The sequence below is a fragment of the Haemaphysalis longicornis genome, unplaced genomic scaffold (genome assembly GCF_048455015.1).
Source record: "Haemaphysalis longicornis isolate Haplotype H1 unplaced genomic scaffold, Haemaphysalis longicornis Haplotype H1 scaffold_6, whole genome shotgun sequence".
Taxonomy (NCBI): domain Eukaryota; kingdom Metazoa; phylum Arthropoda; class Arachnida; order Ixodida; family Ixodidae; genus Haemaphysalis; species Haemaphysalis longicornis.
This window is the reverse complement of record NW_027526407.1, coordinates 162,206,770-162,233,028: the sequence shown is the minus strand read 5'-3', so window position 1 is coordinate 162,233,028 and position 26,259 is coordinate 162,206,770. Positions and strand designations below refer to the sequence as shown.

The window sequence follows — 26,259 nt, the reverse complement described above, 5'->3', positions numbered from 1 at the left end:
TCTGACACTGTAGATTACGCAACATTAGATGGATCTTTTTTAGTAGTAAATAAAGCGAGGACTTGAAAAACGTTTTTCGTTTGCTTCCCAGGATTGGTAGCGTTATCTTTTTTTTTCAAATAATTAGGTTAGGCCCTTACTTTGTGCCATGGTAAAAGGCTAGTTGCGTCTGAAAATTCCAGAAATCGTAATTGCCAATACAGCTCAAAATGTATCTTTACTATAAGATTTGACATTACACAATAAACAGAAAGCGTGATGTTTTATTGAAGCCGAAGTTGTCATTCACGGAATTGTATCAAACACGCCCTTTAGTAGCTTCATTTAGGCGAGCGGCTTGTACGCGTGAATCACTAGCTGCTGTTGTTCCTTGAATCGCCGTCCAGAGTCTTGCTTTGACAACCCGTCGAGAAAGTCGTAAGTAAAATTCCGCAGCTCTTTTTTCTCTTCTTCCGAGATTAAACGATGAACAGGGTTGGCTCTTGTGTAGAAATCTAGGTAGAGGAAAAGAAATAAGTTAAGATCCGTTCAGGATTACACAATTGCTTCATAAACAAAAAACACACCATCCAAGCATTCGCTTTTTTGTATCGATAGTGTCTAAAGCAGCACAAGTAAAACTACTTTTGGTCTTTCTTTCACACGCATGTTGGGATCATCTGCGACTATACACGTGCGGCATAAAGGAGCCCTATTACTTACAACGTTTTTACCCACGCCTCGAGGCTAAGCTTTGCTGATGCTTTCTTGTGTCACTAGGCAATTTTCTCGCAGCATCAGCCAACTCAAGTCTTGTCAATTACAGGTGGCAATCATGTCATGAATGACCTCAATGTGTCAGCGCAAGAATGTTTTTTCGTACTTATCTTACCATTCTTAACCGGAAGACCGCGGCGGGGGCAGGCAACCTTTAAAACGTTTTCAACAAATACACCTCCGCGTCCACATCAAGGGAGCAATTTGTTCGGCAACAAAAGTAAACTTAGAGGTTGCATCACCAATTAAAACACCCCAGGTTTCTTGATCTTTGAAATTATTCTTACGCCATAATTAACATTAAGTATGTTAGAGCTTTGAGACCCTTCGGGTAGGAGACTTGTTTAGGCAGAGCTGCACCAATTTTTTGATCTGCGACAGGAAACCTACCGCGTAAGTTTTAATCCTTTCGCACTCCCCGTTCAGAAAGTTCTGGTGCACACTTGGACCATATCTGAACATCGCAGTACCAAAAGTTCCCCAGATAAAAAGGTTTTCTTTTTTGGCACGGAATCCCCGCGTTCAGTCACAGACAAGTTAAACAAGCTCCGCTAACTTAGGTGCCAGGGTGACCCCTTAAATGCCATACGCACTTTATCGCGTTGCTGCTCCGATAGTTTGGCGTGAATCAGCTAGCTAGGCGCATTTTTGGTACCTCTGCAGACACAAACCTAAATGTAAACAAAACAGTACCCATAGCCCTTTTTTGGCCAAGACGCCGTTGCAAACTTGAAGAGTTGGCACGTACTTCAGCCGGCGGAGGCTTTAAACAAGTGAAATAGGTTTTAAAACCCCTTTTAGATACACCATGAGCCCCTTATAAACAAATAAAAACCGTATAATACCACGCTGTTCCGTGGTATACCGTGGTATACTTTCGTAGTATAATTATACCGTGGTATAATAATACCACGCTGTTCGTAACACAAAATAAAGAACCCACAATTACCGCAAGGCTAACCGGCCCAGCTAGCGAGAATATGGAGAATATTGCGTAGGCAGGGGTCAGCGATTGTTGGCATTGCTATAGAAGACATTCCGCAGCATCAGATGCTAGGTTATGAAGAGGAACACCTCTAAATAAAGTCAGCGCTACATCAGTAACACCGTTCTCATACCGGGTTACGAGTAGCAAGAGGACCTCTTGTTACACACGTGGCATATCTAAACATTTGAATAAGTGGACAATGCTAGGGCGCTCAGACAAGTACAACGACTTGCTGTGACCACCCCAGCAAAAGGTTAGTAGATAAGTACCCAGTTTTTATTCAGAAATTACGAAAAAACCTTTTTGTCCCTGTCATCATCTCAATGTTTCTAGAATTTAGAGCGCCGGGTTGCCTAACGCTTGCACATCCCAGCGGAAGGATAACCGTGGTTTGCGAAGCACACGATGTACAGTTCTTCGGCTCAGAATAATATGAATGGCGAGGAGGGAATCTAATACTTCTTCAGCGGAGGAATGTTTGGCGTACACCCTAATGTAGCCGTAAGGCTACAACAGAAAGCTATAGAGCTCTCTCAGAAAATTCGCACTTGAAGCAAAATTCGTCCTGGTCCAGAATTCGAACTCGGAACCCTCGCTTAACCGGAGCAGTCGGTCTACCAACTGCGCTAACCAGGAGGGCAGTCGTTCGTAGCGTGACAGCGAGTTGATCGACAACTTGAAGTGATGGACAGGTTTTAATCTACCAGATTTTGGGAAATCTCCCAGGTGGAGTAAGTTCCTGCGAACGAAAGTTTGACATTTACCTCAAGCCAGCAGTATTGCATATACGGAAAGCTCTACAGCTTTCTCCAAAACTTCGCAGTTGAAGAAAAAATTGTCTTGGTCCAGGATTGCAACACAGGAGCACCACTTGACCGAAGCAGTCGCTCTACCTACTGAGCTAACGAGGAGGCCAGTCTTTTGTAGCGCGAGAGCGAACCGAACAACCGCTCAAAGTGAATGACAGGTGACAATTGACCAGATTTCGGGGAAATCCACCCAGGTTGAGTAAGTTGCTGCCAAACGTTTGGCATCCACATCAATGTAGCCGTACGGCAACAACAGAAAGCTATGCAGCTTTCTTAGAAACTTGGCAGTTAAAGAAAAAATTGTCCTGGTCCAGGATTCGAACCCGGGACTACCGCTTAACAGGAGCAGTCGCTCTACCAACTAAGCTAACCAGAAGGCTAGTCGTTTGTAGCGCGAGAACGAATTTATCAACTACTCAAAGTGATGCACAGGTATTAATCAACCAGATTTAGAAGAATTTATGTTGTGCATGTCGATATATACTTTGAAGAATGTTAAAACCCAGCCTTGAAGGCACGTACACGAGAAGAGAGTAGGAAGACACACAGCGTGTGTATTGTCCTAATTTCTCGTCGTGTACTGGTCTTCAAGGCTGGGTTTCAGCGTTAGACCCAATTTATGTGAAATCCAAAATTCTAAACCAGGCTGAATTTTTCTGCAATTACGACGTTTGCGAGGAAGCTGTAAAACTTTCCGTTATTACACTACGGCTAAATTGTCATGGATGTCAAACTTCACTTCGCAGAAACTTACTCCACCTTTGGAATATCCCCAAAATCTGTTCCAGTAACTTTAGCGGCATTTATGAGTGGCTGAGCTTGAAACCAGCCATTTTTTTTGTAAAATACACCTGTGCACTGCCGTGGCTTACCTCTACTGCTGCCAAAAGGTAGTGAATCTACACAGTAAGTCATGTGTGTTAGCCTATTCCTTAAGAAACACACTTATAGAAAGCAAAAGCGACAAACGACGGCTCAGTATCACAACGAGCCTGTATGGCCACCTCGTCGGCGGGAAATTTCTCTCGCTTCTCGCTCTTTTTCTTCCGGTTGTCTAAGCGCAACCAATGCAGTTACGTAGTTCTTCCTCCTCCGGAAGTAACCATCATCCAGGATGCCTACGGTGCTGCACTTGAAAACTTCAACCATGCTAGGAAGGCCTTTAGGGACACAAAAAGCAATCCCCCAACAGAGAAGGTTCTCGCCACACTGGTGTAGTATGGTTGGTTGCCAACTACCATGATTAACCAACACAACTTTCGGCCCGCAGTCTCCAGCAGCCGTAGAGCATCTGTTGATGGCGACAGTGAGAACAGCGATACTGCAGATCGTGCTAAGATTCGCAGGGACTGGGAAGGCCGCCTTTGGGATTTTACCCCGGCAACGTTCAACGCACGCACCTTGTCTAGTGAGGTAAACGTAGCTGTAGTGAGCTAAACGTAGCTGTACTACTAGGGGAGCTGTCGGAGATTAGGTGGGATAACATTGGGCAGAGCGAAGTTAGAAGGACAACAGAAGGCTCCACCGAGCCCACTAGCGGGAATATTAGATGCCACAGTGATCCCCTAGGGAAGAAAGAGCACGGCGTAGGATATATGTTTTACAGAAAAATAGCAGGAACCATTGAGGAGTTTTAAGCATTGGCGCGAGAGTCGCGGCTGATGTGATCAAGCTACACATTAAAAACCGAACGGGAATATGCGCGAACAACGAGGTATTCTGATAAAGCCGTAAATATCTTCTACAAGAATGTCAAAGCAGCAGTAAAAAAACAACAAGCCAGTTAATTATTGTGATGGGAGACCTTAAGGCAGAGATCCTTATGAAGTAAATGGGAGAAAGGTCAGTGGGAAACAGCCGCATAGACAATCGCAACAGTCGACTAGATACACCAGGGGATTTGCAGAGAGAAATAACCTGAACTTGATGAACACATTCTTGTACAAACGAAAGAATAACAATAGACACGTAACACTTCCGATACTGAAACGGCAAACGAAATCAACTTCGTTTTAAGAGAGAGCCCGGGTAATGTGAAAGACAAAAAGGGGCCAAGTAAGATTCATAGCAGCGATAATGCGATGGTTAGATGCAAGTTAAGGCTGAATCTCAAAACAAAAAAAAAAAAAAACTAAGAAACCCCGCATCTAGTCAGAACGAGATCGAAAGAGTTTAAATAATTTCTGAAAGCAATTTCTTTATTCAGAACGAGCAGAGTGAGGTCGCTGGGTACAGGCTAAACGACATCATAACAACGAAGCACAGCTAATCAGCAGAGGCTGTGGGAGAGATATTTAGCGACCAAACTACAAAATTATGAAAACGAAGAAACTAAGTGCCAAACTTGAGCACGTCAAAGTGTTAGGTATGGCCAATCGGTTTGGAATACCCGAGCTGTCTAAAATCATAAACAGAATAAAAACAAGTTAGAGACATGCATATCACATGGGAGTGATCGACGAAATGCTGCCAAAGGGGGGTAAGCTTTAACACACCTGAGAGAAAGCCAGCCATCGGCAAAGATCGGATTTAGGTGCTCATAGATGAGTAAGCTAACATTCCGCACACTTTGAACGCGATAATAAAGGTTACAGAACTCTCCACCAGGCTGTGTGACAAAGACTTTATACCAGAGAAAACCACCAAGAGTGCAACCTCAACTTTCGATGCCCCAATAATAGGTAAAGAGGACGTTGGAAAGGCTCTCCAAAGCATGAAAATGGGAAAAGCTGGAGGTGATGAAGGCATGACCGTAGATCTTTCGAAGGAGGGCGGAGATATTGTACTGGAAAGGTTTGCCGTACATTTGTCGAAATGCTTTATCACTCAAAAATTGCGCAAAAGCTGAAAAAAAAAACACAATTTGTTTTTGCTTCATAAGAAAGAAGGTTCCAGGCCCGTCAAAAATTACAGACCCATTACCAAGCCTCACTTGTTTGCAGCTGATTAGCAATGTTATACTAACCCGTGTAGGTAAGAGCCTGTATTACCAACAATCCAGAAGTTAGGCTGGGTAAAGGCTACTCAATTATCAATCACATCGATGCGGCCAATCAACTTCTAAAAAAACCCCGAGTAAAATAAACCCGCTAGAGGGTATGAAAAAGCCTTTGATTCTACAATGACCGCAGACGTTTTAGAAGCATAAAAGATAACAGAATAGAGGAAACCGATATAACACTTCTAGAAGACATTTATAAAAAAACTAATAAGGATAACTCGCCCCAAACAAAGCGATACATTTTTTATCCAAAACAGAATAAAAAAAAATGATACCATCTTTCCAACACTATTTACAGCATATCTGGAATGGGTATTTAGAATGCCGACTGCCACAAATACAACGAAGTATAAACGGGCCATACGTGAGCCACTTGATGTTTGCGAACAACATAGTCTAGCTCAGCGAGACTACACAGGACACAAACAATGCTTGAGGGATTACAATCAGAAAGCATGACCTTGCGTCTAAGGACAAGTATGAATACATTTTACTAGAGAGCCATAACCATGCCAAAAATGACTTCTTCAGCTTAGCAATGAAACTCTAGAAGCGAAACAATACCCAAACTCCCTCACATAGATTGTTAGTGCTGACGCCAACCATAACAGAGAAATCCCACGCAGACTAGGAATGCGTTTGAGAGCACTCGGCAAGCAGTGATGATTAATAGAATGTAGGCTACCTCTGATACTCAAAGGAAAAAGGTACAGCCGGTGCATGCTGCCGGTGATCATATACGGACTGAAACTGAACGCTATATTAAACACCTAGAAAGAAAACTTTGCTCGGCGCAATTTGGCCGTGGAACTAATCGCGTTAATAACTCAGGGATCGAAAACGACCTGTGTAGATCAGAGAGCAAACAAGAGTAGAAGATATCATAGTCCAAATATAAAAAAAGAAACGTTCATGGGTTGTCCATGTATTGAGACGAACCGACAACCGTTGGGAAATTAGAGTAACAATAGATACCGAGAGATGGGTATGGAGGAAGGGTAAGGCTAATAAAACGAATGGAGGTAGGAAACGCAAAATTTGGGAGTTAACTGCGGACTCGATCAGCGCAGTACAGGAGCGGTTAGATGCTAAAAAGGGAGGCCTCTATCCTGCAGTTGGCCTGAGTACCTAATATTTTGCTTTTTTTTCTATCACAATAGCAAGTGAAATCCCGCGTACGGCAAAAACTAACCGCGAATCTTAATAAGTCGTTATATTTAAATTCTGGCGTATTCAACATCGCGTGTGTCACATTTGCCTGTTTGTACCGCAAACATATTGAAAATGCGACCTTACTTCAAAACGAAATACCATAACATAAAAGATAAAGTTTAATATTGTTGATTTTACATAAAATGTCTATTTTTAATTAAATCAACGAATGTGAACTATGGCAAAAGTGGGAATACTCCTTACAACTAGATTGCTAATCTTGTCGAACCAATGAGGCATCTTTCATTGCCTACAATGAAGCCGTTGAAAAGCGCGGCTGCGTAGATTAGATTGACATGTGCAAGGGGAAACGCTCAGTATTTTATTGCACGAGTGTCATTAACACTTTAAATTCCCTTCCGAAGCATGTTGAGAGAAGCACACAAGCTTCCTAAGTCAAAACTGCGCCAAAAGTATTTCGAACCTTCGCTGAAGTTAGCCGAATTGATTGTCGAACGACGAAAACAACCCGACGTCGCAATTTCTCGGGCACTAAGTATCTACGAACGATTGGAATGTACAGGTAAAACACAATGTAACAATGTTCCCGAAAACCGCGAAATATTTCTTTATGTTGAGAACTTTGTAAAATGGGGACTTTGATTATACTATCGGTTGATTAAATAAATTCGATGTTTAGAGACTGGCGACTCCCAAGAACAAAGAAGACATGGTAATGCGGTAGCCGGGGCGCTCCGCTGACGATATTTTAGCTATGTGAATAAACTTCGCCGTGTAAATACGACGGACGGGGCTTTTCCTGAAGTTGTCGCACCCCAGCAGGCGCGCAAGGCATAGACCTTTTTCTTGTACCACTCCCCGCTTATCCGAATGTTCCAGGCTGTCACATATTCCTGAAGCACCTACACAGGGCTTCCCCCTACATCTCGTTCGGGATGGACTTGAGGTTCTTTTTCTGCGGCGCAATTCCAGGTGAAGTTGCGTAAGTGAATACATCCGGTTCATTCAATATTGTGGAAAGCGTGCCGGGCGTGATGCAGCCACAGCCTTCGGCCGCGTAACTGCTCAGTGGTTCTCGTAGATTTCCGAAAAACTGAACTACAAGTTGTCCCGCTCAGTTTAATCCAATCGCCATCCAAAATATTCCAGGCGCAGGACAATTTGTTCCAAGCGCCAAATATTTTATTTTCAACGACAACCAATTTAATCTGGGTTCCAGCGGATTTATTCTAAGTTCCAACCGATTCAATTACGTCGTCAACCAAAATATTCCAGCTGTAGGAATGTTGTTCAAGAGTGTTTGATGGGACATTAGGCGCAGATTTGAGGGACTTTGTTATGTGAGGTGGGGTGAAAACGTCGTGTTTCGCTATCGATTATGTTCAAAATATGCGCACCGCCTAATGGACATTTACTAACAAGTGCGGACCAGGAGAGTGGTCTCGTCTGGTCCGTGGGTGCCGCGTGCTGATCTTCTGCGAAATCATCAGAAGTACCCTCTTCTCGGGTATTGTTAGGCCAGCAGACTTGCAAGCGTATTGTTCCGCGAGGAGAAAACACTTCTGACGCGAGCAAACGTAAATATAATGTGGCAATAATAACTAACACTGCAGAATTACACCAATTGCTAAAACATCAGAATGCAAACGGCATAGGTAATTTGTTTTTATGAAAGGAACTTCTGAAGGCATTGTACGCGAGGGGCAGATGATACTCCTGATGGGAGTTATTGACGGCGCTTTTTAAGACGATCAGCTGACACCACACGGCACCAATAGATCATTTAGATTGGGAATACTTCGTTGGGGCATGCGAATAAAGTAATTTTGCTAGGTCTTTTTGACTTGGGCGGAGTCGTCACCGCAGACGTAGCCAGCCCGGATAGGGGCGCCCTAACCTGCACTTGTTTGTGTCTGATTCTTTTCATGTTTTCTCAAGTTTTTGTCCGGAACAGTACCAACTAGCCCACCTTACAACACTCCTGCAAAATGTCCCCCGCTCCCTGTCACCGCGTCGCCGGGGTCCCCCTGCCTGACCAGCGCCGCGATTGCTCGCTGGACCACCTGAAGGTGACGATATGGACCTTCACTCCTGAACGCCTCCTCCAAAACAGCCGGCATCCTTCGTGGGTTTAATTCGTCCGGGTATGCGAGGCAATCCCAGACGATGTGCTCTAGTCCTGCTGCGGCTTCGCGACACACTCAACCAATGGTATCAGGGTATGTCTCCGGGTATATAATGTGCTTTACGTAGGGGCTCGGAACCGTCGTTGCTTGTAGTTGCCAATAGATGACCACCTGCTCCCTGCTCAATTCCTTCCAAGACGGCGGGAGCGTGCGTCTGGCGAGTCATCGTAAGTAGCGCCAGAGACGGGACACAGAAGAGTCGGTACACAGAGACGGGACACAGTCTGGCGAGTCGTAGGCCTGAGTAATTTTTTTGTAGGTGGTCATCAAGTCTAGTGTGCTCTGCCATAAATGCTCTCCGACAATTTGCTCACCGCGGTTATTGAGTTCGCATGCACGAGCGTGTGCGGTTTCATTGGGGTCAGCACGTTCCGACACCGCGCCGGCATGTGCCAAAACCATTTTATTCTTGTCTTGCCCTTGAGGCTTGGTTCACTTCGCAGTAATTTTTTTGCTAAGGGGAAACCCTGCCTTCGATGAAGTTTTTCACAGCACTCCTGGAATCACTCAGTACAGTTGTTCAGCCGGCATCTTTTACGGTCAGCGAGTCACCACCTTTTATATCTTTTCGGCCATGCCGCTGGCAACGCTGACCCCCACTGAGAGGTACCGTTCGCCTCGTCGGCAACCTCTTCATATACTCATGTGATCTTTTGCCAGTGCCCATCCTAGAATTTTTTTGGGTATTGCCGAGTGGTTAGCATTATCAAAACTTTTTTATAGGTCCAGCCCGAACACAGCCCTGAGTTTCGTGTGTCCCTGTCAATGGTTACAGGGCTCAACTGCAGCATGACTACCTCGAATACAACGACCTCAACCAAAGGATATTAAAACACCGCTCTCTTACTCTGCACCTGTCAGTAAACACACATTAAGCTTTGCGCATAGGAAATTTTGAACATCATGAATGAAGAAACACGACGTTTTCAAGACACCACACGCTACAAAGTCCGCCAAAGTGCGGATAATTTCCCACGAAACACTCCTGAACCCCCTTCTGACACCTCGAATAAGTTATTTGGTATCCGAAATAAATTAGTTGGCACTTGGAATAAATTTTCTGGTACCTGTATCGTATTAATTAGCGTTTGAATTAAATTAGTTTGTTTTGTATTGAATTAACTTGCACCTCGATAAAACGTCATTGCAATTAAAATTACTGAGGGGGAAACCCTCTAGATGCCTCGTTTGTTTTTCTGGCTATGTGCAATATTCTGCGTGGGATTTTAGGCAGAATGTACTCGCCATTGCTGACTTTAAATGGTTTGTTTCTGAAAATACCTATTTAAATCCGGGTCGTGGTAAATCTATTTGGTTAGTTCGAGTTCACAAAGCAATTGAGCCATATTTGTTGGGATTCCGAATTTGTTAGGTCTATCCAGAAACTCCTAAGATCAAGCTTCACTAGATAGGGTTTTGCCGTTATAATGATTTGGGGTTTATGAGGTAAAGGTGTAGTACTGTACTACTTCTACTTGATCGATGAGTTTATTGTGTTATTTAAAACCGTACCCTTTCCACAATTTTTATGTAGCCGTATGTCAAGATGAAAGCCCGAATAACGCCCGCGCCGCGTGAGCAGATAACTTATCACAATATTTCGGTCGACCAACCAGCCTTTGGGGAAACGCAATAGTTTTTTGACATGGCGCCAATAACTTAATAAAAAAATCTTGCTCTTTCAGAACAAAATTACAGCCAATAAAAGAATGGCCTATTTTACCTCATATGTTCGTGTAGGACTTACTCCCGGACAAGGCGCACAGATTAAAGGTATAAAAACGTGAATACCACATATATTACGAGCAATATCTCATGTAAACTTTGTAAAACTGGACATACTGCTATTTACATGTCAGCCTACCAATATTTATTCCCGTTCTAACTTTTTTATTGCAAGAAAAGTGCGATGCCGAATTGATAAGACACACTACTTATACTACGGCGTTTTCGGCTTTCAGATCTTAAACAACAGCGCAAAAGACAAGGACTAAGAAAGCAGCACAGACAAGCGCTGACAAACAACTGAGCGTAATTTATTGCTGCTCGCTTATAAATACGCTTGTCACACATAAAAATACACAAAAAACAGAAGATTTACACAACCATAAGAAAACGTAATCACGTCTTGTCATATCTACAACCACACGTTTACCCATTAAGGTAATTTATCTCTTTTTGCGTTAAAGCCACCGACGGCTTGCTGACACATTTTTCTTTCTTCACCGCAATCTCGAACGCTTCGTGAATCTCCCTCGTGTCTGTATCTCTGTACCGTTTCAAAATGGCGCAGTCATCCAGAAAGGGCACACAGCCGCATAATGTGCAATGAAGAGCGAGGTTGCTTCCCGTGCGTGTTTTCATCGAGTTGGCATGTTCACGCAGTCGGTCATTCACGCATCTTCCAGTTTGCCCGATGTACGATCTACCGCAACGAAGGGGAATGTCGTAAACGACTTCTTTAGTGCACTCCGTGAAGCGAGTGGCATGATTAGTGGTGCACGTTCTTCGATCTTCATTATGTGACTCAGCATTCACTTTGCCACATAAGTTACCCAACTTGTTTTTTGCTGAGAAGACCACATGTGGTCTTCTCAGCAAACGACGAACGCTCAGAGTAAGCAGGCCTTCCTATAAGAAAAACAGCTTTCATTGATCGGAGTGATCTGATAGGTTTTTGGTTGAGAATAATTTTGGCCTCCGTACAAAAAATGATCATTTCGCATACCTATTCATCAAAAATCGCACTTTCAGTAAGATTATTGACAAACACACATGCAAAAAATTTAGTATATAAATCCTCAACAATAGAACATGCAGCCGGTTGCTTTCTTCGAATTTAAAAATCTCAGCGCATCACGCTTCAAGCTTTAATAACCGCAATCGTGTCATAAGCAGAAAATTTGTACAGTACAGGGTAATATTTTGCTCTGTTTATATTGAGTGAGTACTGGAAACAAAGCTTTAAACAAAAGATGTTAGAAAACGCCAAGCGAATAACTAAAACAGTGAGTAATTGCTGCAAAAAAAACAGCGCACAGAAACAGAACGGAAGACAAGAAACAGAGAAACGCGGGAGCGATTTCTTATTGTGTTTTGTTTCTTTGCGCTATTTTTTTTTGCAGTGACTATGAACCGAGTAGTCCACCTTCACACGCTAGTACGATAACTTATTGACCGTACAAACTCCAGGAGCCATTTCACAAAAAAATCCCGTTATACTTCAGAGTACTCATTTTATTTACTCCCCCTCTTGTTAAACGCATTTTATTCAAGGCCTTCACTCTGTGTTTGCATTTTAAGTGCTCTTAAGCAAAACCCTTATTAATAGAAAGTGCGTAACCATGCTTATTGGTCATTTCGGGCAAAGTATTCTACTGAAGCCTGTTTGACTAACGTATACACAATAGTCAGATGAAGAAGAAAGACTGCGCTTTTTCAACTACTGCTGCCATGGAAAGAAGTGAAGCTGGTGAGGTCAGTGCAGGAACGCTCAGGGACAGCTGTGCATACTAAGGTGACCTGGTTGGTCGTTCAGCAAGTGGCCTTTATTGCTGGCACGTTGAGAGGTTAGGTTAGGTTAGGTTAGGTTCGCGTCATATTTTCGCGTCACGGTCGCGTCACATTTCGCATATTCCTTGTTAAGCCAATGCACTGACTTTCAGTTTATTTCTCAAATTCTCATTGCTCATTTTCGTTCTTCCCAATATCCGAAACTTTTAGACCCCATAGAGAGTAGTATGCCGGAATATTTTATCACACATGCGGTGGTATGTAGTGGAACAAGATCTTTGATGTGTGCATTGACACCCACAAGGTAACCTGCAAAATTTATTGAGAGGAAACTCTAAATGGCCTTTCACACAAAAACACGTAGGGGAGGTTTTGTGTCCGCCGCAGGATTGGCTCTCTAGGAAGAGTTCCGCCTCACTATGGGTTTTAAACTAGAAGGCTTTTTTCAGGGCGTAATCAGGAACTCTGCAGTACGAAAGCTGGGTTCTCTGCAAGTGTTTTACAGCGCGAGGCATTCTATACCATGAGCGTGAACGAGGCACTTGCGAGAAGTGGTCGTTAACCCAAGTACAACGCAAAGAAAAACGGGGCAGTGACAATGACAATAGGCGCATATGCGATCACATAAATTCACCACCCTCATCTGACGGGATATTTAATTGCTGTCTGAACTAAAGGGGTTCCGGGAGACAAATACCCCCCCGCCCCCAAGCTACAGAAAAGCATCAGTATTGGTCGCAAAACAGAGCGATAAATGCAAAGTAATACTAGAAACAGCTTTGCAAAACACAGCAAAGAAGCCTGCGAGGCGGTCCAGAGGCCTAAATGGACATCCACGCTATGGCGTTCACAAACAAAATCAACTGCTTGGGTGGCGACAGACATTTTAACCCCTATTACTCACGGCTTCAGGTAAGAAAGCTGAAGCTCAGCCTTGGCAGCTACTTACCCTGTTTACTTCGTTAGATAGAACAATTTCAGTCGGGGGTTTTGACGGTTGTTCACGTATGTCTGCATGGACTGTATGTCATTTTGCTGATTTAGGACAGTCCGTGATTTCGGTGTTTGTTTTTGGGCTCACCAGTTGTGCCACTACTACATCTAAGTGATCTGTATCTTTCAGCCTAAACAACCCTGCATACGCACACCCAAAATTATTTTAAGGCTTCCTTCCATGACCTTCGTTAGATGTGGTGCAGACAGTATACGCCATGGCAGCATTACGTGCGCCTCGCTCAAAGTTGTCTTAGAGAGGTTCCGTTAAGTGTACATTCTTCGAGCACAAAAAAGCACATCAATAATGGATAGCGACGAGCATGGCTGGACAGTTTGTAACAAAAAATAAACGCCTTTAGGCATTGAAGGCAGGTGCTGTAATTAGCTAGGCAATTAGCACTAAACCAAAAATCTCCCATCTCCCCTCGCGGGAACCACAACGTAGATGCGACGCATAAGGGGTTCACGTTGCAGCGTTGGACAGCGGAGGAACGGCGCTGGAACGATGGAGCGGAGCGGCGCACGCACCGCGTTTTATAGCGCGCATAACGGTGCGGGGAAGCGCCGGCGCCAGTGCGTCTGCCGCGGCTATGACGCAACACAATCCAACACAATCCACTTTAATCCAATCCAATCCAAATGCAATCCAATCCAAGGCAAGCCAAGCCAAGCCAAGCCAAGCCAAGCCAAGCCAAGCCAAGCCAAGCCAAGTTAAGCCAAGCCAAGCGAATCCAAGCCAATCCAATCAAATTCAATCCAATCCCCCTCGTGAGAGAGTGTTCGCTATCGGAGAGGAGAGGGGGTGAGTGGCGGAGAGCGCAGCTCGTGCGGCGAGGGGAATAGAGAAGGGGCGGACGCCGACGACAACGCCGACGACGCCGGATGCAGGGACAAGGCGAGTGAATGAGATACAGTCGCATCTAAATGTATCTCTTTCTCCCAGGTAAAGCCAAGCGACCAATCATTGCCGACAATCATTTTGTTTCCGAAGTAAATTGGAAATTCCCGGTAATCATGGCCAGCTGAACATGAAGATTAATGGCCACGTCTCGTCAAACTAGGAACAAATGTACATTTTCTAGCCATCTGTAAGTTATTTTAACCGGTTTTCTCGTTTTCAAAAGGTTTTAGGTTAAAGGCCAATATCTTCTACAGCTTGCGTGCCCGCTTATTAATTGTCGTTCGTCACCTTTTTCAGGGAGCTTTTACGGTAAATCTTTTGTAACAACACTTCGAACAAATCCGACATGTGAGGTAGTCTTTTTCCAGTAACATTCGGTTTAGACATAAGAGCTAAAAGCCGCAAATAGGTAACCGCTATTAGCTATTGCTTGGTGTTTCCGGCTACGCCACGCCTGAATCGCTCCGGTCGAAGGAAAGCAAACTTAAGCGAAAAATTTGTTTTGGAAACAAAGCTGCAAAGAAAGGTCCCCAGCCATAAAACAGCGAAGACAATGGAACCGCTAAGTTAAACGGTAAGCTCGTCTTTTTCAAAAGCACATTTTTTGCACACTTTTTCGCGCAGTAGCAATGCCGTGTAATTTTATTTTTTACTGGTGCTCCCCCCGAGTTCCCTCCAGGACTCGTGGCTCTAAAACCAGCACCAACCACCTTGTAGGAAAAAGGGCTACCAACTCTTGGACGCAAAGTGTTTCGAGGGAACCTGACCTGTGCCAACCTACGGTATGCGGCTGACCGGCCCTCAAAAATGCACTGTATTCTTTTTATAAAACTACATCATTTTCGCTTAGAATCTCTGTTTATTTGGATGTATATGGGTGCCGGAAACAATTGACTGCTTTCAGCGTATGAATGCTTCCAGTGACTAGAACGACCCAGTACTTTATGTTGAAATTACCAGGATTATCTGGTAGGGCAGTAGCTAGTTTTTCAACACCATCGTTTCCCGCTCTCTCTGAGCCAATGTTTTGCCCGGTAGTAACACTCTTTCCGGAAATAAGGTCCGCTAATACCACGATTAGTGCCAACGCCCCAACAATCCGTAGCAAAGGTTACGCTCCCACGCTTTCTTCTTTTATTATTCTTTATCTCCAGATATTTGAGCCAGCTTTTGGAAAACAGTTATTTCTAAAATATTCTTAAAATACTGCTCTCCCTTTCTTGCTGCGAAAATGTTAGTGTTAAAATTGCGTACTTTTCCGGAGTGATATCCTCACAATGTCCATCTAACCCACCGGAAGACTTTGTTGCAACACAAAAACCGGTATCAATGGGCCCTAAAGAAAGCTAGCCAAAAATACCCACCGGCTGCCTCTTTGATGCTAATTTGCATGGCGGCAGACGTACGCATGACTTCACCCGCGAGAAGCACCAGGTTTGCCCCCTTGACAAGGCTTGCGGCATGGGAACGGAGGGCCACGACGTCCATATCATGTGTGGCCGGGATAAAAGACTTCAGAATCTGCGAAAACAAAATTAGTGGCCGTAAAAGTTTGTAGCCGTACAGGCTCATACAGATGTGCAGTATACACGTTTTTTATAGACCGTGTATAGAGAACTCGTTCCAAAATGAAAAGTCTATCAATATACTAAAAGTAGCCCTTATACCTAAAAACACGCGCGAAAATGCAATAACAATACGATCTTATTTTAGTAAGGTTTAAGAAGTAAAAAAAGACAACGACTTATTTCCAATGTACGTGTATTGTGGGGTGCAAAAATAACATTCTAATATTCTTAGGTCGAAAACTCGGACGATGCGAACGCTACATTTTTGTAGGCAAATAGTAATCATGTTTTCTATAGCAACGTAAACACTTTCCTTCCTTATGAATTACATATTTTTTGTTTTGTAATAGCTAATTTGTATATTAGGAAAACACAGCATATGTCTCGTCAGCGTAATCGTGTCAATGTATTGCTGCCATAATATGATCAAAAACCTCTGTAAGGTTCGGGTTCTTCCAGTGTTTGTTATCTTGTCGTGATATCTCTCATACGCCTTTACTAATCCTGCAGAAATTATAAGAAAAATATGCTTCTGGGTTGTAGAATGTAGCAATGATGACGTCTGAAATTCCATCGATAAAAACTAGAACATGTATTTTTGACTTGAATATCATTTTATGACGTATTTGTATCTCCAGGAAACGCGATCCTCCCTAAATAATACCTGCAAAAAATAGACAGGAAATATAGCTGCTCAATAGAAAGGTTTCGAAAATTAAGATACTTTATAGGGACCGAAGAACAATTCAGCTGGCGGAATTGTGTGATATCTCATGTTGAACGGCGAACTGAAAAACGTTTTTTCAAGACGGTGGTATTTGCAAGAATGCGTTTATTAAATTTTTACCTTTGTGTCAGCAGCGTAACTAGTGCTTTATTGCCAAACATAAAGAATTGACACAATCTACAATGACCCTGCCCAAAGGAGATTGTGGTGAAGGAGGCGGCTGAGTATAAAGTAATGCGCTAAAAGACGACCAAACATGTGCTCAGGCGCGCTTGAATGTAAAGTCAACATAGAGCAGCTTGTTTTCGCTTCTTTTCTGTCATAGTAGGTGAGCCTTGGCTTACAAATGTCTTCATCAAGGTTCGTTGGAAATGCTTTTTCAATTTTCTAGGCCATCTGCGCTCTATGTTGAAAGAGCCCCTCGTTTTTACCAAAAAACTAGGCACCCACACTTGTTGCATTGCGTTGGCAAATTTGCCTACGTTAGATTTTTTATGGTCCTAAAGTGCTCTCTCAAACGCATTATCCAGAAGCCATGTGTGTCTGTATTACGGACACTTTTCACTAGACAGGGTTATCCGGAACCCGTCACGCACTATACATAGCACAATAGGAAGTGTTTCTTTCTTAATGCCAATTTATTACTCCGCCCTTGTGTTTTGTTCTATTGTTTGCTCGGACACGAACAAAGCCAAAAATAAACAGCCATGCAGTATCAGTTGCGCACATTGTATGCGGCAATATGCGCTCTCTTTAGCGATTAGCTTGGCCTGCGCAAGCAAGCCAAGCAAGCAAGCTTTGCCGTTCTGCATTTTAATGGGCGCGTGCGGACGCTTTGTAATCACCGATGATAGCCGGAGAAGGTTAGCCTAAACACTAAGTAACGACCGCGATGCCAGGAAATGCACACACACGTCGAACGCGACGTATAGCAGCTGTGCCGATGTGTGGTGTGTTTGCGAATGATCAGGACGTGGCCGCTGATCTGGCACACATCGCAGCAGCCACGGTTACTCATAGCAGAGACATACGTGCACTCAGTGCTCTGCAGTAGGTAGTAATGCTTTTAAATGCAGAGCGTTTCTTTAACTCACGATGTGACCCGGCGTTGGCGTGCCTCGGCGTCCGCAACAGCCGTTCCAGGTGCGCCCTCTCCACCACTCCTCCTCTCCCGCATCACGCTACCCTCCTCGCTCGCAACAACAGGTCCGCACCCCTCCCCCTACACTATATATAAAAATATTGCTTACCGGTGCCCGGTTTCGATCCCACGACCCGGCGGGCGGAACGCAACGTACATGGTACCCACTGCGCCACAAAGCCGACACAGAATGGAAGGCTACGAACGCGCCTTATATCCTTGACTCATTCAAACTACGTCAAGAAGCTGCTGATACAACGCATTCACTACCACCAATTCCCCAAACACTAAACGCTAACGCAATACACCCACCCCCTATGCGACGCATTTACTCGAGTCCCCCTCGCGGGGAGATGGGCCCTTTTTATTTTTACCACGGATACGACGAGGTTAATGTCGTGGCATTGTTGTTGCGTCATTCTCTTTAATTCAATTACGTCGTTTTTTCTTACCTAGTGTTTTTGTACGTAACTGCCAATTCTTCTCAGTAAATTTTCAATGAAGGTGTGGACCTTCACTTATGAGGAAGTTTAAACAAAGTATCAACTCGTTCAAGGGAAATGGACCCAAATGAGATAATAGCGCTTTAATAAAGGAAACATATCTGCTACAGCCTTGGTCATATGAACCTGCACATTGCCTGCGTATATACTTAGTCCACTTCAACTGTCGTGGGAAGAATTAAGTTCTTTGGTGCGAGCGCTTTATAGCGCCCTTTCTCCTTCCCTATTTACACCGTTCTATTCCTATGTGCCTCGTCAACAAATGATGGAATTCAAATGTGGTACACTGAATTAAACATCAACTCGTACGTACCTCTCGTGCGTAGAAGGTTGGCATCATTTCGTTCCTTTGTTCTTGGAACAGCCCTAAGAGTCGTTTCATAATTCTTATTTCACTACCCTATGACGCTATTTTTACCCCACTTTTGAACTAATCTTCAATAAATTTATTTAAAAAAGCGATGCTCCTAAAGTTATATCACAATACTTTGCCTCAGATATGACTATCTTTTTACAGTCGACAATTTGTATTGCGCTTTCCTATGATTCTTTCGCCGAAACATAATTATTGTTGGGATATTCCTTGAATGCTTCAGCAATGCGGTCAAATCAGGGGTAATTTTCTGTCTGCGTCACTATTCCCGTCCTTCATTATTTTATCTCGCCATTGACGCGTTCTCTTTAATACTCCGCCCACGTCTTCTAACTTTTCACAGATGCAGGAGATGTGCGTAAGCATTCGTCTGGTGGTTGGGAGAGTCTGAACACGTGAACTCTTTTTACGTGCCTGTTTGGCTGTGTGCGCACTACCCTTTCGGGTCGTTCCTACGTGCCGGTTTTCAGTTAGTGTATCTCGGAAGGCATCCAAATGGGCGCTGAATTATTGATGTTTGATGTGAGAACTCGCGCCTTCTCCTTTTTGTAGGCGTACAACGCAATCACAAGCAGGACACGCCTTTCGCGTAACCCCCACGTGCGCTTAGTCGCGTACTCCAGGTCCTTCCTCTTCCTACCCTCGCTGCTAAATACATGCGCTCCGTCCACGCCTCGCCCGGACGCCAGCAAAGCTGCACGAGCATTCATTAGAGAAAGGGCACTTGGCCAAATGCCGCGATGGTTCTTATGAGCGAAGATTTGATATCTGTACTTCTTATAAACATTTTATTATAATCGGCGATGACCCGGTTTAGACTCTGTTTCTTCAAGTGGCACCACGTTTTCTAAAACGTGTAGGGATCCCTGGTTAGCGTTTTCTCACTCTTTTTTTAACTTTTACTTTACTTGCAAGGCTACAAATGTAAGTTGAAAGTTTTCTACGTTCGAAAGAGTCACCCTATATAGTTGGTATTGTTAGGTACTGCAGTATGAGCCCGGTACCCAGTCAAACGATTCTAACTACCTCTTGTCGTGCGCATCATTTTAGTCCTGGGCGGGGTGACATGGAATATTAATCCTCATTCCCCTTTTCCACGAAACATGCACCCCGTCTACAACGACGAGTGAGGGCAGGCAACTGACGAACCCTCCTCAAATGCCACGCGGACTGCGAAGACATGGTTTCGACGGAGGCGGCCTTTTTTGTCACGACGCCATGAATAATGCGGTAGTCAATAATCTCGAAAATTCCACCACTTCCGGCTCTCTCCACACGACTTCCCCAGTGATGGGCGAAGAAGCGGTAATTTCACTGGCCATCGTAGCATTAAGAAGAAATCAAAAACGCTGATAGGTGACTCCAAGTTTGCCATCCAAAATGTCACTCAAAAGCAGATCTCGCAAGCGGAAACTTTAACTTCCAGCTTCGACAACTAGAAACAAACTGGTAAGATACAGTTAACCCGGACCCCGGCCCACTCCCGCCTTGCCGGGAACTAATCCACGCAGAATGCCTCTCAAGGGTTCACCGTTCGACCGGACGTCAATTTAAACGATGTTTTTTTTTCTAGCTTTCACGCAAGAAAATTACCAATCTATTTCCACTGATCTGGGCCCGGTTCACACAGGTGCACATTTCCCTTCGTAAATGCAGTTCCTTCTCTAGGGACCTCTCCTGACAAACTCATATCCGAGCCGATTGTCTACAGCTACTGTTACGGAGGAAGTTACCCCCAGAGTGCCTTAGGTGCTACAAAAGAGCGAACTTAGCAGACGCGGTATGGCAGTATCCGTACGCGGCTACACGAGGTCGAAGTAGTACTGACCGTGAGCAGTCGGATACCGTACTGGGCAACTCCGATCCGCAGTTTCACCTGTCGATTCTGCAGCTGGCCGAAAACGCTTCCAAAACCCAGTTGTTTCTGTCCGACGGCTAGAAGCACCAGTTTGCAACTAAAGGAAGTTATCTCCCTCTCTCTCTCTAAAATGTGTGCGTCCTATTCCCTGCGAAGGACCGACTTGAAAACAGAAGAAAAACGGGTATTCGCTCTTTAAGGTCTAGACGTTTGCAATGCCGGCGTGCTGTCCCTGTTCGCCTTGTTCAGCTGAAATAAACAAAACACACACTGTTTCGCACTTTATTATTCCCTCTCGCCTGCCTGAAATTCATCGTCCGGTGCGTGCTACTGCCATAGTACGGCTACTGTTGTCAGTGCGGGGGGTTCGTCGTAAGAGCTATACCAGCTAGTGCGCTGTTATATGTTCTTGTTAGAAGCTTAGTGTCATCCTATGAGTGTGCTCTTCTCAATACTGAAAGAATTATTCGTCTATCGGTATCCTGCAAATATGGTTTTTGGCACTTGTCTATTTTTGGATAGTGCAGAACGGCCGATTTTCAATAACTGTGCTAGAGGGGCAGCTGTTCGTGTTTTTCGGAGTGTAATCTCGGATAGTTACTCTGTTAGGTGGTAGATGCGGACTTAACCTCACCCTAAATTATTGTTCCCGTTTGCCATGTCGCCAGCGATAAAATATAATTTACGAATTATAAAATACGCACAATAAAGCGTTTTCACAATGGTTATCAGAATTTCATAATAATCAAATGCAGTGTGCGTTAGCCTTGAACGTATTGGGTGTAGAATACTTTGGTTGGAGCGTACTGTGAAGCAACAAATCCTTTTCAGTGACTGCAAGAGTGGCGGTAGTGCCTCTCAGAACTGCGCACCAATTATGAGCTCAGTGTCATAGACACGCAATACTGTTGCTAAATGCGAGTTCCAACACGTGCACCAATAGTTTGCAAATTCATTTTCATGACCAAAGATGCTCATTTCGGTTTGATATTTTTACGCAATTGTTCATTTTCACACAAGGGTGAAGCGAACAATACTTCAAGCGTTGGCTGCGTTTAGACTCCGCAAAGAGCATCGTAGCTTGTTTTTTTTTATTTTAACAAATTATCTGAACCATGGCCGCACCTTTTTCAATTCATTATCAAGTTTACGTGGCCCACACCTGAATTAAGCTCTGAGGAGAGCCGATTTAGTTTATTTTTTTCAGGTATACCTAAATCTATAAAAATGTAACAGAGACACACAGTGCCCATACATCGGGCTCCTTTTGTCGTGCTGGTCTGTAACAAGGACTGTAACAAAATAATACTGCAGCACACCTTTCTCCCCAAAAATTGAAGGCCGATTTACTTGTATCCAGCGGGCTTCAAAGATTGGTAATGAACACTACATGGGTAATATATAGATTACCACCCAGTTTTCTTAAAATTGTCGAAAATGTAAATGGTGAAGAGGTTAACGCTTTTTGCAAAAGCTCCACTGACTGCAAGCCGAATGACCACAAGATGTTTTTCGCACCCACCACCTATAACTAAAAAGCAAATATCAGCGAGTTAAAAAGACACCTCAACCATAGCTGTGCAGAAACCTATACCGGCACCTACACGAAAAAACGCGATAACTTCGAACTGTTTTTTTCGGAATAAAACACAATATATACATTCCATCAAATTAAAAGGTGGGTTTGGGCATGCGGAGAAACCTCAATTATTTTTGATATCGTGATAGCAGTCATGCGCATGCGCGAGGCCAATGACGTAAAAATATTGCTGGTTCCTCCAACTTATTTATTTATTTTTTTATTCATACTGTTAGCCCGTTAGGGGCCATACAGTGTGAAAAAACAATGCTTGGATATGCACCTGACAAAATAAATAACACTTCAAATTCAGGGACTTCGAAAACACATACATTGAAGAAAAAAAAAGCACACACCGACATTTAGAAACACACAGTTCTTCATGCGCAAAACGCTGATCAACAATACTCATAATAATGTCAAAAATACTCCCACCCGTTACGCGGAGACAACGCTAACCAACATGCAAGACTACGAAAAAAAGAAAACAGTTCAAGGTACCGTCCATAGTCACACGTCCAAGTGTAAATTTCCAAAATCCGTATGCACAGACGTTACCTAATTTTCAGGATTCACAGACAGGTTTTAAAACAACTCGAGGCTCGCACTTACACTAAGACGCAAAGAACAGTGAAATTCTTTCCGTTCTGGGGAGCAGAGGGCTGGAAGGCGAATTTAAAACTGTTAAGTTTCGATTCAGAATGGTTTAACACAGATTTTTCGAAATAAATTAGGGTTCCTGCCTTTACGATTTCTTGTGGCAAAAGGCTCCATTCTTCAGCTGTGTTAGGAAGGAAAGAATATTTGTAATCATTTATACGTGTCGTTATCACGATAAATTGACCTTGATGCAGTCCTTGTCGTCTTGTGTTTGCTCCGCTGTATTGTTCCGCTTCTTTCTGAATTAGGTAACAATAAACCCACTCTGTCACGCTGAAAAGTCAGTACGTTCAGATCAGTACTCACCTCCGAGTACTTCTTCCAGCGCGGCGATTGCATGAGTGCCACGTAAATATCGAACAGGACCAGGGTGTGCGTGAAGACAAGGAAGCATTCTCCCCCAGGTGCCATGAGTGCTGCGACATTGCGGAACGCGTGGTGCTGGTCGGGCATCCAGTGAAGGGTCAGGAAAGAGAAGACAATGTCGAACTGTCCCTCCTCTTTTACGAAGCGGGCCACATCGTCGTCCGCCATGAGGTCGAGGCTTTTGTACTCGATCTTGGGATCAGCACGGTTCTTACGGGCGAACTCAAGCATAGGGTCGGCATTGTCCACTGCGACCAGTTTCTGGCACCACGCGGGCAAGCGAGGCAGCAGGTACCTCACTGTAAAGCTGCGATGGTGTGTGCAAAAATATTTTCCCACTTTGGAGTTTCGCGCGCCCTTTGGTTATATACCTACAACAGCTCATAAGAACAGAGGCTTGGACAAAGAATCAAGGTTAAGGGCGCTCCAGTTGCTTCAAATTTCATCATGAAACAATGGAAAGGGGTAGCGAAAATTTCCCTGTAAATATGTTTTAAACATAGCTTCTTTGAACTGTTGATAGCCTCCCATTGGGGTGCTTTGCGTTATGTATTGAAAATAGAATACACAAAAATGTTTGTGTCACAGCCTCTATACACGGATCCACAGTATATTCTTTAATTCTTAAAACAGTGTAAAGAAATACCAAGCCTGTTATATGGCGGTCTCCACAATATCGGTAAATACGTTGTCCAATTAAATACACATCCCTTCGCAATTATTACTTGGTAAGGAGTGCTTAAAGAACATAGAACATTTTTAACTTAGTAATCATTGCACTAATTCGAAGTATGACTTTATGCATGATCGAGGCAAGTTCTCCATAGAGTGCATAACAAAAATTAAAAAAAGGCTCTGAGCAAAAAATATTCCCTTGACATCGCGTTCCCAAGACAATATTGTTTTTGAATTGACAGAAGCCAATATGCTATCTAAGATAATCTGCTCTTCGGACGAATGCTTTTTACAAGATGGTAAATTTTCCTCTATCGATTGAAATCATGCACGCGGATATTGTGCTCTCAAGAGAAAAGACTCATTGTTTTGTAGTTTTTGTGCTTCTTTTTATTTTTGCTTTCTAAAATATTCTAGTATATATTATACTATATTTTCTTTTCGTAATTCTTGCGCGGTCTTCAGAACTGTTCCTTTCGCGATCTAACTTAGACAACGCACTCCGTGCATATATTTGGAGGTAGCAACGTGAACATGGACATAAACAAAAAAATTAAAATAATTTTGCGCCGCATTATGCCGTAAAATGAATTGCACATTTCAAATTAGGGTATTTCGAGATTTTTGGTGTTTGGTGGATGAAATGACGCATGTAATTTTTACAAGGCAACCTTAGTAGCTCCTAAGCGTTAACTATATTTTACTCCAAACTTTAAGTATCTGCAACACTTCTTTTGGTCTCACTGCCGACTTCACAAAGCTTCAGTGATTGATTTCACTCATTTAACACAGAATATAAGTGACATCTTAAAGTAGTCTGAAAATATCAATGAACATCTCGTTCAACCATCCAAGTTCCAGCTTTTTCTCGCCTCGAAGGGCTAAATGCTATTCAGACTACTGCATGTTCATATTAATCGCAATTTTCCCACGGTTTTCATAACTGCAGAAAAAGCAGTCAATTCCCGTTTTCCAGATTGCTGATGCAATGCAGCTTGCCTCAAAAATGCGCGTTTTTTATTTTGTGCCACCGCATTGAGCTGTATGGAAAAAAAAAGTGCTGAGGTAAAGCTCGTATTACGAGATGTTTATGCAACACAAAAATGTTTGGAAAGTTATTGTGGTATTCACTACAGAGATGTAATAAAGATTGAGGGAGGGAATGAGGGAGTGCGTGAGAGGTTTTGGGAATGACCTATTCAGTGAGCTAGTGCGAAAAAAAATTGAGTAAGAAGTGATTGAGCGAGTCAGGCAGCAAATATGTTGTCGAATGGGTGAGTGAGTGAGTGAGTGAGTGAGTGAGTGAGTGAGTGAGTGAGTGAGTGAGTGAGTGAGTGAGTGAGTGAGTGAGTGAGGGAGTGAGTGAGGGAGGGAGGGTGGGAGAGAGGGAGGGAGGGAGGGAGGGAGCGAGCGAGTGAGTGAGGGAGCGAGTGAGTGAGGGAGTAAGTGAGTGAGTGAGCCAGCGAGCACCGGATACAGTGAGCCTGTGATCTTGTCTGCACTAGTAAAAGAGCAGGACTGTTCAATGTAACCTACCTATGAAAAAGTTAATGTTTATTTAAAGATCCGGGATGGCTTTGTGCTCAATAAAAGTACGCCGCCTGAAGCAGACAGCCAGAGAACGATTTTAAAAATTGGGTTTCGGCGATTTTCTTGCACTAGCGAAATAATTTCAGGACATGTACAACGCTGCAGGTAAGCGCTTTATGACTCATTGGACCGCTGTACGATAATAAAGCTCCGGTTATGATCGTGCCCTGTCCGCAAAAACCAGTTTTCTTTTTGCAGGAGATATATGTATATTCTAATTTATTATGACGCAATTTTTGCACCCTGACCAAGTGTGTATTGGCGCAACTGGAACATACTGAACAAAATACGCAATATTTTCTGAATGAGGTCACGTAATTCCCCAAGCAGCGTGTACAGAACACATGGCGGAGTTTTTAAGCTTCCACGTTATTTTAAGGGCATACAACATTATTATTTGAATTGTTTTTCAGAAGCTAGACAACTTAACTACAGACTGATTTGGTGACCCATTTTTAAAAATGATAAGAAAGAAGGCACTGTAGGACCAATTTTGTGCTAATCTGGTGCGGTCGGTGCTATTGAGTTTAGGGGAAGATTTTGTACAATTTTCTTGTTTACAGCGCATTGTTTAGTGTGGAAGTATACCCTAACGCGGTCTTGAAATATATTGTTTTTCTAATTACGCTGTGAATAAAAAACACCTTTTAAGGCCATATTTATAGTCCAACATAAATTAAAGGCATTTACCGATGTATATTCATCAACAGAAGACTTAAACGTATCGTCTCTAGCGTTATATAATCAATTTTGTAGCTAGAAGCTTCGCAGCCCACCTTCCGGGGCCGCAGCCGATGTCAAGACCTTTCTTCACTTTGCGCCCGTCATCATTTCCAGTCGTTTGGGTTCCAGTGCTCTGCAGAAAAGCGTCCTTAAAAGATTCCAAGATGAGTCCT

The 26,259-nt window shown here is 43.5% G+C and overlaps 1 protein-coding gene across 1 annotated transcript in view; it reads right to left on the bottom strand.

Moving 5' to 3' along the window:
- Positions 1-243: 243 nt before the first annotated feature.
- The window catches only part of LOC144142039 (uncharacterized), a 26,129-nt gene continuing 113 nt past the window's right edge, over positions 244-26,259 (bottom strand). The window contains exons 1-4 of the mRNA XM_077673465.1: positions 26,140-26,259; positions 23,039-23,405; positions 15,688-15,844; positions 244-494 (exon numbers count right to left, since the gene is read on the bottom strand). The exon at positions 26,140-26,259 is cut by the window's right edge and continues 113 nt beyond it. Of these exons, the coding sequence (XP_077529591.1) occupies positions 325-494; positions 15,688-15,844; positions 23,039-23,405; positions 26,140-26,259 (814 nt within the window). The 3' untranslated portion in view covers positions 244-324. The remainder of the gene's footprint in view (positions 495-15,687; positions 15,845-23,038; positions 23,406-26,139) is intronic.